The sequence below is a fragment of the Antennarius striatus genome, chromosome 10, assembly GCF_040054535.1.
Source record: "Antennarius striatus isolate MH-2024 chromosome 10, ASM4005453v1, whole genome shotgun sequence".
Taxonomy (NCBI): Eukaryota; Metazoa; Chordata; class Actinopteri; order Lophiiformes; family Antennariidae; genus Antennarius; species Antennarius striatus.
Genome location: NC_090785.1, coordinates 33,273 through 47,498, shown reverse-complemented (window position 1 = coordinate 47,498; position 14,226 = coordinate 33,273). Strand labels below are relative to the sequence as shown.

The 14,226-nt window shown below is 46.2% G+C and overlaps 1 protein-coding gene across 1 annotated transcript; it reads left to right on the top strand.

The window, feature by feature from the left end:
- Window positions 1–12,734: 12,734 nt before the first annotated feature.
- On the top strand, window positions 12,735–13,671 carry LOC137602269 (uncharacterized; the record flags this gene model as incomplete). Its single annotated transcript, XM_068324840.1, has 1 exon — window positions 12,735–13,671. A coding segment is annotated over exon 1 (885 nt), but the record flags the coding sequence as incomplete, so codon positions are not given.
- Window positions 13,672–14,226: the final 555 nt, after the last annotated feature.

The following is a 14,226-nucleotide window of genomic DNA, read 5'->3' as shown; positions in this document are numbered from 1 at the left end:
TCTCAGGAGCGACACTTTATTCACTGTCATTCACACACGTTACTCTCAGCCATTCCGGTGTCCGGTCTCTTTACACTGTCCCGTATCACTCCGCCCACAAAGCATCACAGTACAAGTGCGCGGCACTATGTACTTCACAATGAAAGTCTTTGTCAACCTTTACATGTTCACTGTGGACACCAAAGACTATTTTAACTCTGAAATAACAAGAACTAAAAAGCATTTACTTGCATAAATGTGTAACAAGTGGGTCATTGTGCAAATTGAGCAGCATTTCAACTTTCTATAGTTTTTTGTGAACATTTAGTTTTCCTTCAGCTGTTCATGAAACATCTTTTTTTGTCATTTGGTCTTTGCTGACTGGAGCTCAGGTTTGGCTCGATGGTCCTTTGTCTCTCTCGAGTGGTTAAAATTAGTACTACAGCTAATGAACTGTTGGTTTCACCTGATCTAGTTTTATTGGTCTAAAGTTGTGTATCTTAGTTTTGTCTAATTATTGTTAGAGGTTGGGGGTAGGGCTAGTTAGTTTGGGAGGGGGGCAGAGAGGGAAGAGTGCACCGATGACTCAATCTCAAAGTACCTAAGAAGTGAAATAGTTTAGTTACAAAAAGGATCATAAAAATTATCAATCCAATTAAAAACATGTTAAACCGTTTTAATGAAAAATCAGTAGTCAAAGAATAGGAATACATTTTTGTTTACACTATCTTAATTATGAAGACTCTAATTCTGAAAAACTAGGTTTTGAAATGACTAGTTTTTGAACCCAGCTAACTATGTATTTTAAAGGAACCAGGTTTAGAACTAACCAGCATCACTGTGTGCAGGAGAGCAGGTGGAAAGGCAGTAGCTCTAGAATCTGAAGAACAGGATTCAGATTTACTGTGGTGTTAATGCGAAGAGAAACGGAGTAGGGGTCACTTTAAAATAAGGGTTAGCTAAGAGGGTCGTGTAGGTGGAAAGTGTCAGATCCAGTGATGAGGGGGAAACTTGACATTGAGGGTGTTGTATTTACGAGTGACTTTGGTTTAATTTCCAGGAAAAGAACCACAGATGCATTCTTTTCCTTGAGGATGTTTATGAAGTACAGAGAAGGTCAGGAGGAGCTCCATGGTGTCTGTAGATCTAGAGAAAGAAAGACGGGGTACCCAGAGAGGAACTAGGGTCCTGCATGAAGTCTGGAGTGGCAGAGGTCCGTTAGAACAGTACAGGACATGAACGAGTTCAGCTGAACAGGTGAGGTGTGCTGCAGGTGTGAGGGAGTTCAAAGTAGAGGTGGGACTGATCAGGGATCAGATCTGAGCCCCTTCCTGTTTGCAGTGGTGATGATGGGCTGAGTGATGGAGTTGGACTGGATTACCTCATGGACCATCATGTTCACAGATGACATTGTGAAAGCAGGGATCAGGTGGAGGAACATTCTTCCTTCTCCACTCATTAATGCACAGGTGCTGTTTTCCTCTCCATCGCATGCCACCACCTTTCTAAATGTTCCTCCACCAGCTCCGTGCAGATCAGTGTCATCTGTGAACATCATGGTCCATGGGGACTCCAGTCTAACTTCATATGTCAGCCTATTACCTCCACTGCAAACAGGAAGGGGCTCAGATCTGATCCCTGATCAGTCCCACCTCTAACCACCTGTTCTGCTGCTCTCGTTCATGTCCTGTATTGTTCTAACGGACTTCTCTGCCAGTCCAGACCTCCTCATGCAGTCCCACACTTCCTCTCTGTCATAGACTTTCTGTAGATCTACAAAGACACCATGGAGCTTCTCTTTTGGGGCAGTAGTGTCTCCGTTGTAGAGCAGACGCCTTGTGGTCAGACATTGGCGGTTCGAGTCCTGCTCCCACCAGCCAGTTTCAGAGTGGGAGGTGTCTGCTCACCTCCCGGTCACTGCCGAGGAGCCCTTGAGCGAGGCGCTGTCCCCCCACAACCTAATTTGCGGCGCGACCGTCACTCGGCCTCCCCCTGTACTGCTTGTGGTACTAATGGCATGCCTACAGGTCCCTAGTGTTAGGGTTAGATCCCTAACCCCTAGGGCTCATGGGAAGGTTAGCTTCCATTGGTTCCAGCTCTAAACACAGTGCTACATCCACACTCCACTGTCTGGGAGACGGATTTTATGCTAAATCCCTTTAGGGGCCAGAGCCATGTTCATTTGGATCACCACACATGTTTTGTGAGGTGACCCGATTGGGCCAGCGCAACAGGGGGAGTTGTTGGGAGTTATCATTAAACAAATGGAAACGACCACAAAGCCCATCTGCTGACACAAACATGGATAATACACACTTTGTTCCTCGTCTACCACATCGTGTGAAGGGACACATATGGCAAACTGATCGTTGTTCAGTTAACTTTGTTGGTACTACAACTTGTTTCATCACTGGAGACGCACCTCTAGACCGAGACCAAAGAACCAAGAGGGTTTGTGTTCATAGAAAAACCCTAAAGTGTGTGTGTGTCCCTCCCTCTGATTGTGGTGATGATGATGATGATGTGCTATTGATAATGCTGATGAAAGTGAATGCCTCAAAGATGATACTAATAATGATTATGGTGATGAGGATGCCGATTAGGGTATCAATAATTAAGATGCTGATGAACATGATGCTGATACTGCTAACAATGATGGCGATGAGGTGATTGAGGTGACGAGCAGTATTCGGTGTTTCATGTCCGAACCCATCCCATACATCCATGGCCTAATATGTCCTCACATTTGTAGCCTAAAAAACAACCGGTCATGCTCTCGCGTCCCAACAGGTATTGGGATCTCCCACATTATATAAAGTTGTCTTTGTATGATGTGGGAGATGCACCTGAGTAAGACTCCTGTATCAGAGCGGTCATCAGAGTGCGACTCGACATCGAAATGGCTTTTACTGCGGTCGTCAATTTCCTTGGACAGAAACCCGTCTCAGCCATCAAGGAGGAGTTCCACAGGATTACAGGTGAGTCATGTGGAGATCTGTTAAATTAACTTGAAATCATATCTGACATTGTGCTGCAACCTCAGACTTCAGTACCTGAGTTACTTTAATTTTTTATTAGGATTTCCCGACATAACTGGCTGCATGGATGGCACCCCATCGAGGCTCCATCCTATAAATCCATCAACCCAAACGTGCAGGTACATGTAGATTGACTATTAAAATGTTAGACTGAGTCATAGCTAAACTAACATGTGTCATTCTCTGCCCTGTCAAGATCATGTGTGGTACTGAAATCCACATTTCTGAAGTGGAGGCAATGTATGTTGGGTCGTTCCACGACTTCAGGATATACGGTGAGTCTTGCCTGAAAGGTCTCTACAGGTTGGCCGGACAGAGGGATGGAGATGAGAAGGACGTGCAGCAGGTTAGGGTGATGGATAGAGATGGAAATGTGGCAACTAGTGCCAGTGTCCTGGGTAGATGGAAGGAATACTCTGAGGAGATGAGGAAAATCAGAAAAGAGGGTGGAAGATGCAAGTGTGGTGGACCAGGAAGTAGCGGTGATCAGCAAGTGTGAAGGTAGAATGGCACTAAAGAGGAAGGAACGGGAGGGCAGTTGGTCTGGATGGCATTCCTGGAGGTACAGAACCTTCTCCTGGGTGGCTGTGGAGTTTTTGACCAGGTTGTTCAACAGAATTTTAGCGGATGAGAAGATGCCTGAGGAATGGAGGAAGAGTGTGCTGGTTCCCATTTTTAGGAACAAGGGTCGTCTGCTGAGTTGTGGGAACTATGGAGGGATACATTTGATGAATCCCACGATGAAGTTGTGGGTAACGAGTGGTAGAAGGTAGTTAGGACAGATGTGAGTATTTACAGGTGACTTTGGTTTAATTTCCAGGAAAAGAACCACAGATGCATTCTTTTCCTTGAGGATGTTTATGAAGTACAGAGAAGGTCAGGAGGAGCTCCATGGTGTCTGTAGATCTAGAGAAAGAATGACAGGGTACCCAGAGAGGAACTGGGGTCCTGCATGAAGTCTGGAGTGGCAGAGGTCCGTTAGAACAGTACAGGACATGAACGAGTTCAGCTGAACAGGTGAGGTGTGCTGCAGGTGTGAGGGAGTTCAACGTAGAGGTGGGACTGATCTGGGCCCCTTCCTGTTTGCAGTGGTGATGATGGACTGACTGATGGAGTTGGACTGGATTACCTCATGGACCATCATGTTCACAGATGACATTACGAAAGCAGGGATCAGGTGGAGGAACATTCTTCCTTCTCCACTCATTAATGCACAGGTGCTGTTTTCCTCTCCATCGCATGCCACCACCTTTCTAAATGTTCCTCCACCTGCTCCATTCAGATCAGTGTCATCTGTGAACATCATGGTCCATGGGGAATCCAGTCTAACTTCATGTCAGCCTATTACCTCCACAGCAAACAGGAAGGGGCTCAGATCTGATCCCTGATCAGTCCCACCTCTACCTCGAACCCCTCCCTCACACCTGCAGCACACCTCACCTGTTCTGCTGCCCTCGTTCATTTCCTGTACTGTTCTAACGGACTTCTCTGCCAGTCCAGACCTCCTCATGCAGTCCCACACTTCCTCTCTGTCATAAACTTTCTCTAGATGTACAAAGACACCATGGAGCTCCTTCTGACCTTCTCTGTACCTCATTAACATTCTCAAGGCATCTAATGCATCTGTGCTCCTTTTCCTGGGAATGAAACCATATTGTTGCTCGTAAATACTCCCATCTGTCCTAACTCTACCCTGTACCATTTGTTCCAAGAACTTCATTGTGTGACTCTTCAACTCTATCCTTCTAGTGTTTCTACAACTCTGCACGTCACCTTTGTTCCTAAAAATGGGAACCAGCACACTTCCTCCATTCCTCAGGCTTCTTCTCAGCCGCTAGAACTCTGTTGAACAACCTGGTCAAAAACTCCAGTCACCTCTCAGAGAAGGTTCCATACCTCCAGGGATGTCTTCCAGATCAATTGCCTTCCTCTTCAGTGCTATTTAGTGGTAGATTTGTTTCATCTCATCAAGGAAAATATGGTCTAAGACTTTTTCTTTGAAATTGTGTAGAAAAATTTATTTTGAAAAGGAGGGTAATATTCCATTCAAGAACCAGTTACCAGGGAAGAGATTATGTAAAACCAAAGAACAAGTATGAACCAGTTTATGAAGAGGAGCTAAACTCTGCATACATGCAGTGCTTGTATGTCATCCCATGATGCACATAGTAATTCAGCACTTTGTTGCATTGATTGTAGTGTGGCAAAATATATTTTTTAAACGATTGCAAGATACTGCCGCTGTCTGTACTTCTGCTCCACAGGTGGGGAACACGCATGGGAGACAGGAAACCCAAAGGCCTGAACCCCCCCCCCCCCTTCAGTAGCTGGAGCTCGACTAAGAGTGGCAGATGGGACAGATGGAATTGCAGTCAATCTCCTTTTCTTGCCCTTCTCTATCCCCACTCTATTTCCTTTCCCACCCAACCGGTCAAGGCGGATGACCGTCCCCCAGAGCCTGGGTCCTGCCCGGAGTTTCTTCCTCAATGAGGGAGTTTTTCCCCGCCGCTGTCGCTTCTGCTTGCTCTGGTGGGTCTTGTTGGGTTTGTCTGTTAAAGCGCTTTGAAATGTTGATGTGGTAAAGCGCTACACAAATAAAAGTTTATTGAACTAATTTTGGCTGTATTTTTCTGAGAAATGACCTTTATCTTGTGGTTTCTGACATGGAGATGCCCTTTGTCGAGACTCTTCATGCTTTTCAAGTTGTTGAAAGTAAGCGGAAGGTTTTAGTGATTACACCTCATGATGTGGGATACTTCAAGACCTTTTTAATGTCCAAACTAGGTTTTAAACTAAATTGGTTTTAAAGTAACTGGGTTTTGAACTAATTAACCCTTGAGGTTTAGAACAAAAAGTAGGGTCTAAACTAGGTTTTCAAGTTTTTTTCTTAAATAGCCCAGATTCACATAAAATGTCTCAAAGGGTTTTACAATCTGCACATGGACGATATCCCTCTGACCTTTGTGTACTGCGTGTAGTACGACTCTCACATCGGATAAGGAACAAATCTCTTCAAAAAACCCTTTTAACAAGGGAAAAAAAATGGATGGGAAAAACCTCAGGAAGACTACAGAGGAGGGACCCGTCTCCCAGGAGAGAAGAAGCAATCCATCCAGATGCTGATCCATCCAGTAGAGACCACCAGCCGATGAAGCAGACTGAGGTCACCGATAGCCAATAATCCACCACACAAAGGCCTGAGAGAGACAACAGGAGAGACGGAGCAAGGGCGAGATTGACTGTCTATTATTTATGATTGTTTGTTTACATTGTTTGGACTTTTACGTCAATGCCGCTTTATGTGCTTTCAATTGTCGCTTGAGAATGAATAAAGTTTTTTTAATTGAATATGAATTTTGTTTTATAAATCAGGGTTGTTGTAAAGGTTGACTTTAGGATAGAAGAAGAAGAAGAAGAAGAAGAAGAAGATACACTTTATTGATCCCCTAGGGGAAATTACATTTGTCACTCAGGTGTTTGTTACATTTTTGTGTTAGTTTTTCACACTATGTATGTACAGGCCCCTGAAACAACCACAGCACACAAAGGGGCCTGTAGTCATGCAGTTAGTATACAAACACAACACAACACAACATCAAGCTGTACATTGGGAGGCAGAGTGACGGGCAGCAGCTTCCTGGAGTGCGCCCCAATAGAGCAGCTTGTAAGGGGGACGGCACCTTGCTCAAGGGTGCCTCGGCAGTGGCTGGGAGGTGAGCTGACGCCTCCCACCGTCAGCTCACACTCCGGAGATGTTCAGGATAGGTTAAGGTTCAGGGGTTTAGAGGCTGTGGGACAGATTAGGGGTTTGAGGGTTACAGGGTTAGGGTTTGGGGTTTAATGGTTAGGGGTCAGGGGTATCACGTGAAGCTCTCCGGTGCGGCATACCTGAACCCGGTGTGGTTCAGGACGCTCCTGGCCTCGTCACTCCAACCAGAGACTCTTTGTTGACAGACACCAGCTGGTCGCCCACCTGCAGCCTGCAGTCCTGAAATACAACAAACACACAGATGGACAAGGTCCAGAGGAACACTCAGGTGTCTGTTGTTCACCATCATCACCATCATCATCACCATCATCATCATCACCATCAACTTCATCACCATCACCATCATCATCACCATCAACTTCATCACCATCACCATCATCATCACCATCATCATCACCATCATCGTCACCATCATCACCATCATCATCATCGCCATCACCATCATCATCATCGCCATCACCATCATCATCACCATCACCATCATCAGAGCGTAGTCTCTCTGTGGGGCAGGAACCTACAAACAACAGACCATTTCTATGTGAAGTGGTAAGAGCTGAGATTGATGACGACTGATGATGTCATCGATCATTTGTGGGTTTTTTAAATTTTATATACAATATTGATCATCGAAGGGAAATTAGTGATTGCACAATCTGGAACTGTTCTAGTCATGTGTGCTCAGTGTGTACACACTCTTAACACACACACTGAGGGGGTCTTTAGGCATGCAGTGGGGAGTGGGGGGGTAGAGTGGCCCGCAGCTCTGTCCTCATGAGCAACTTGTAAAGGGGACGGCGCCTTGCTCAAGGGCGCCTCAGCAGTGCTCTGGGGGTGAGCTGACACCCCCACTGTCAGCTCACACTACAGGTGTCTGGGTCACGTTCTGTGGCTGCTCTGTGCTGACGTCAGCTGTCCTAAGTCGTCTGTGACGTCATAACGCTTTGTTCCATACTAACAGGTTAGTGCTGATAAACTAAGGTAACGTTAACCATCTGTCAGCAGAAGGCGCACCTGGAGTCGTGACGTCACATGTTAACACACGGTCGAAAATCCAATAGTTTCCCCTCCATCCACGCGTGCCGTCATCACAGCGTCGATCCACGTCACAGCTCCGACAGCGGCAGGTTCGAGGACCGGGGACTGGGGACAGAGAGCGAGGACCGGGACCGAGCACCGAGGACTGGGGACCGGGGACAGGGAGCGAGGACAGGGAGTGAGGACGGGCTCCATGTCAGGTTTCTGCAGTGGCTCTGACCCAGAAGGTCTAAGTTCTAAAGGTCTTGAATTCTAAAGACATCCGTGTGATTTCTGCACGTTACCACGGGTCACACACATAATGTAGCCGCAAGAGGACACAAGCCAGTGTCTTATTGTGCCGGTCCCAAGCCCGGATAAATACAGAGGGTTGCGTCAGGAAGGGCATCCGGCGTAAAACTTTTGCCAAATCAAAGATGTGAATCAAACCTATGACTTCCATACCGGATCGGTCGAGGCCCGGGTTAACAACGACCGCCATCGGCGCTGTTGACCTACAGGGCGCCGGTGGAAATTGGATTACTGTTGGTCGAAGAAGGAGAGGAGGAAAGTGCGTTCGCTCGAAGAAAGAGAAGAGGAACACCAAGAGTATAGGACTGAGAGTAGGGACGTTGAATGTTGGAACTATGACAGGAAAAGGTAGAGAGTTGGTTGACATGATGCAGAGGAGGAAGGTAGACATACTGTGTGTCCAGGAGACCAGGTGGAAAGGTAGCAAGGCTAGAAGTTTAGGAGCAGGGTTCAAGTTGTTCTGTCATGGTATAGATGGGAAGAGAAATGGAGTAGGAGTTATCTTGAAGGAGGAGTTTGTTAGGAATGTCCTGGAGGTAAAAAGAGTGTCAGATAGAGTGATGAGTCTGAAGCTAGAAATAGAAGGTGTGATGTTCAATGTTGTTAGCGGGTATGCTCCACAGGTAGGATGTGAGCTGGAGGAGAAGGAGAAATTCTGGTCGGACTTTGATGAAGTGATGCAGAGCATGCCTAGAAGTGAGAGAGTTGTCATTGGAGCAGACTTCAATGGACATGTTGGTGCAGGAAACAGAGGTGATGAGGAGGTGATGGGCAGGTTTGGTATCCAGGAGAGGAACGCAGAAGGACAGATGGTGGTTCACTTTTAAAAAGGATGTAAATGGCTGTAGTGAATACTTTCTTCCAGAAGAGGCAGGAACATAGAGTGACCTATAAGAGTGGAGGTAGGAGCACACAGGTAGACTACATCTTGTGTAGACGGTGTAACCTGAAGGAGATCAGTGACTGTAAAGTAGTGGTAGGTGAGAGTGTAGCCAAACAGCATAGGATGGTGGTGTGTAGGATGACTCTGGTGGTGAGGAAGATGAAGAGGGCAAAGGCAGAGTAGAAGACGAAATGGTGGAAGCTGAAAAAGGAAGAGTGTTGCATGACTTTTAGGAAGGAGTTAAGACAGGCTCTGGGTGGTCAGGAGGTGCTTCCAGATGACTGGACAACTACAGCTAATGTGATCAGGGAGACAGGTAGGAGAGTACTTGGTGTGCCATCTGGAAGGAAAGTAGATCAGGAGACTTGGTGGTGGAATGAGGAGGTACAGGAGTGTATACAGAGAAAGAGGTTAGCTAAGAAGAAGTGGGACACTGAGAGGACTGAGGAGAGTAGACAGGAGTACAGGGAGATGCAGCGTAAGGTGAAGGTAGAGGTAGCAAAGGCCAAACAAGAAGCTTATGATGACTTGTATGCTAGGTTGGACAGTAAGGAGGGAGAGACTGATCTATACCGGTTGGCAAGACAGAGAGATAGAGATGGGAAGGACGTGCAGCAGGTTAGGGTGATTAAGGATAGGGATGGAAGTCTATTGACAGGTGCCAGTAGTGTGATGGGAAGATGGAAAGAGTACTTTGAAGAGTTGATGAACGTGGAAAATGAGAGAGAACAAAGACTAGAAGAGGTGACTGTTGTGGACCAGGAAGTAGCAAAGATTAGTCAGGATGAAGTGAGGAGGGCACTGAAGAGGATGAAGAGTGGAAAGGCAGTCGGTCCTGATGATATACCTGTAGAGGTATGGAAGTGTCTAGGAGAGGTGGAGTAGAGTTTCTGACTGGGTTGTTCAACAGGATCTTAGATAGTGAGAAGATGTCTGAGGAATGGAGGAGAAGTGTGCTGGTGCCCATTTTTAAGAACAAGGGAGATGTGCAGAGTTGTGGCAACTACAGAGGAATAAAGCTGATGAGCCATACAATGAAGTTATGGGAGAGAGTAGTGGAAGCTAGACTAAGGGCAGAAGTGAACATTTGTGAGCAGCAGTATGGTTTCATGCCAAAAAAAAGTACTACAGATGCAGTATTTGCTTTGAGGATGTTGATAGAGAAGTACAGAGAAGGCCAGAGGGAGCTGCATTGTGTTTTTGTAGATCTGGAGAAAGCTGATGACAGGGTGTCCAGAGAGGAACTGTGGTATTGTATGAGGAAGTCTGGACTGGCAGAGAAGTATGTTAGAGCGGTGCAGGACATGTATGAGGACTGTAAGACAGTGGTGAGGTGTGTGTAGGTGTGACAGAGGAGTTCAAAGTGGAGGTGGGACTGCATCAGGGATCAGCTCTGAGCCCCTTCTTGTTGCTATGGTGATGGACAGGCTGACAGACGAGGTTAGACAGGAATCTCCATGGACTATGATGTTTGCAGATGACATTGTGATCTGCAGTGAGAGCAGGGAACAGGTGGAGGAGAAGCTAGAGAGGTGGAGGTTTGTCCTGGAAAGGAGAGGAATGAAGGTTAGCCGCAGTAAGACAGAGTACATGTGTGTGAATGAGAGGGACCCAAGTGGAAGAGTGAGGTTACAGGGAGAAGAGATCAAGAAGGTGGAGGATTTTAAGTACTTAGGCTCAACAGTCCAGAGCAATGGAGAGTGTGGAAAAGAGGTGAAGAAGCGTGTCCAGGCAGGATGGAACGGGTGGAGGAAAGTGTCAGGTGTGATGTGTGATAGAAGAGTTTCAGCTAAAATGAAAGGAAAGGTGTACAAAACTGTGGTGAGACCAGCGATGTTGTTTGGTCTAGAGACAGTGTCACTGAGGAAAAGACAGGAGACAGAGCTGGAGGTAGCAGAGATGAAGATGCTGAGGTTCTCTCTGGGAGTGACCAGGATGGATAGGATCAGGAATGAGTACATCAGAGGGACAGCACATGTTAGAGGTTCTGGAGATAAAGTCAGAGAGGCCAGACTGAGATGGTTTGGACATGTCCAGAGGAGAGATAGTGAATATATTGGTAGAAGGATGCTGAGTTCTGAACTGCCAGGCAGGAGGCCCAGAGGAAGACCAAAGAGGAGGTTTATGGATGTAGTGAAAGAGGACATGAAGGTAGTTGGTGTGAGAGAAGAGGATTCAAAGGACAGGGCTAGATGGAGGAAATTGATTCGCTGTGGCGACCCCTGAAGGGAAAAGCCGAAAGGAAAAGAAGACTGTTTATATTTTAATTTTATATTGTTTATATTTTAGTTATATTTTAGTATATGTCCTGTTAATGCTACATGTGTCTGTTAGTGTAGTGTATCTTCTTCTTCTTCTTTTCCTTTCGGCTTTTCCCTTCCGGGGTCGCCACAGCGAATCAATTTCCTCCATCTAGCCCTGTCCTTTGAATCCTCTTCTCTCACACCAACTACCTTCATGTCTTCCCTCATTAGTGTATGTCCTGTGGTATGTCCTGTGGTGTCAGTGTTTCTTTTTCTCCTGGTGTTTATTCAGTATTTATTCATTATATAACACCTGAGCAGTGGATATGTGCAATTTCCTCTGGGATTAATAAAGTATCTGTCTGTCTGTCAGTCACAGCAATATTTAAAATAGTAACAGACAATCTGATAATGTTGCTATGACTATTTATTAATTTTGTCATGACTATTTGGTAATGTTACTATGGCTGTGACGTCTCTTTCTTCTCAGGAGCTCCAGAAAAAGAAGTCAAAGAAGACGAAGAGGAAGAAGCGCTTCTGGGCTCGCCTGTTGTCACGTTTCCAGAGAGAAGACCTTCTTCCCCCCGGCCCCCCGCCCCCAGCCAAACTACTTTGAACTACTTTTATCTGTCTAGATGTGTGATATATACTGTACTTCTTTTGTGAAATAAATTACGTAAGTAAAAAATTAATGGACTTGTAACATCTTGTTTGACACCTGTAATTTTTCTCCTCCTTTGGGCTTTTCCCTTCAGGGGTCTCCACAGCCAATGAGTGTCCTCCATCTAACCCTGTCTTCTGCATCCTCTTCTCTCACACCAACTACCTTCATGTCCTCTTTCACTACATCCATAAACCTCCTCTTTGGTCTTCCTCTAGGCCTCCTGCCTGGCAGTTCAAAACTCAGCATCCTTCTACCAATATATTCACTATCTCTCCTCTGGACATGTCCAAACCATCTCAGTCTGGCCTCTCTGACTTTATCTCCAGAACCTCTAACATGTTTGACACCTTTAATTAGCTAGGATATAAGCTCTTGTTTCCAAAGCATCAGAGGTTAGGGTTAGGGCTTGGGGTTACAGGTTGGGGCTAGGGTGAGCTGATCTTTTTACTGTTTGGGTTAGGGTTAACTGATATTGTTTGGGTGAGGTTAAGGTCAGCTGATAGGGTTGGGATTGGCTGATGGGGCTTGGGTTAACTGATAGGGGTGGGTTTGAGTTGGTCACCCGATTCGGCAGGAAAGGCAGAGTGGTCAACACAACAGTGCTGGTGCTCTTCTCACCTCACGGGCGGTCACTTCCTGTTGCGGTAAGCGTTTTTCGTCATTACCTGTTGTGTTTGTTTGACTGCGGCGTCTTGGTTCGCTTTCGTCACACAATCACTGTTAATATCTTGTCATTTTAGAATTGTAGAGTAAGCTAGTTGTTTCTCTCCATCTCAAAACTTGATAGCGAAAGCTCTCACATATTTCAGCTAACCTTTTACAAACTTTAATTAAAGTAATCTTCCGTACTTCAGAGCTAGCTTAGCTTATCTTTGTTGCTAACTATGGCTACGCTTTCCTCTGTCCACTCTCCTCCCTCTCCTTCTCTCTGCTGCTCAGTCTGTCGGATGTATAGTTTTTCCCCCGCTTCCTTCAGCAAAAGGGGCATCTGCACGAAGTGTAGTGCCTTTTCTCGGATGGAAGCAAGACTTAGTCAATTGGAGGCACTGGTTCGCTCCTTAACTGAAAATATAGCTGTGCCACCTAGTCAGGTAGCTTCAGCCGGAGCGGACCCACCAGCTCACGCTAGCCACTCCCCAGCTCAGGTTAGCCGTCCTCCAGCAGCCCCTGAGCAGGAGCAGTGTGAGACTGTTCGTAGGAAACATAGTGGCAGGCGAAAGCCTCGGGTTCACCACCAATCCCCGCAACCACTCGTTATCTCGAACAGCTTTTCCCCGCTCAGCGACACACCCGCTGAGGAACCTACTCTGGTGATTGGCAGCTCTGTGGTGCGGCACGTTAAACTAGAGACACCAGCGACCATAGTCAAGTGTATCCCGGGTGCCAGAGCGGGCGACATCGAGTCATTTTTGAAACTGCTGGCTAAAGATAAACGTACATATGGTAAGATTGTAATCCATGTCGGCGGTAATGACACCCGGTCACGCCAATCGGAGGTCACAAAAATTAATATTCAGTCGGTGTGCAGCTACGCAAAAACAATGTTGGACTCCGTAGTGTTCTCTGGCCCCCTTCCCAATCTGACCAGTGATGACATGTTTAGCCGCATGTCTTCGCTCAACCGTTGGCTGTCTAGGTGGTGTCCTGCTAATGACATTCAGTTTGTTGATAATTGGCGGACTTTTTGGGGAAAACCCGGTCTCATTAGGAGAGACGGCATACATCCCACTTGGAATGGCGCTGCTCTCCTGTCAAAAAATCTGACCACTTTTATTTCTGCCCCAAAACCATGACCCAGAGTTGAGACCGGGATGCAGAGTCGCAGTCTTAAACAAGTCTCTGCACTCCTAGAACGGTCACCCACTGTACCTTCACCCACTGTACCTTCACCCACTGTAATGTTACCCACTACACTTTCACCTACTGTATTGTCATCCACCGTACACACCATTGAGACTGTGTCTGTCCCTCGACCATTTAAAGTTGATTCATGCAAATTCAAGTCATTTCAAGTCCAGAGGAAAGCAACTGGACACCCAAATTTAATAAAAATCAAAACCGGGACTTCAATAGCTCCGGAGTACAAAACAATAAAATGTGGTCTCCTAAATATTAGATCTCTGTCTTCAAAAGCTGTTTTAATCAATGACATTATATCAGATTATCCAATAGATTTATTCTGTTTAACGGAAACCTGGCTAAGTGAGGATGAGTATTTTTCCCTAAATGAAGCTACTCCTCCTAGTCACCTAAATTATCAGATCCCTCGAGTCTCAGGCAGAGGTGGTGGAGTTGCATCAATTTTTAATTCCTTGCTAGAATTG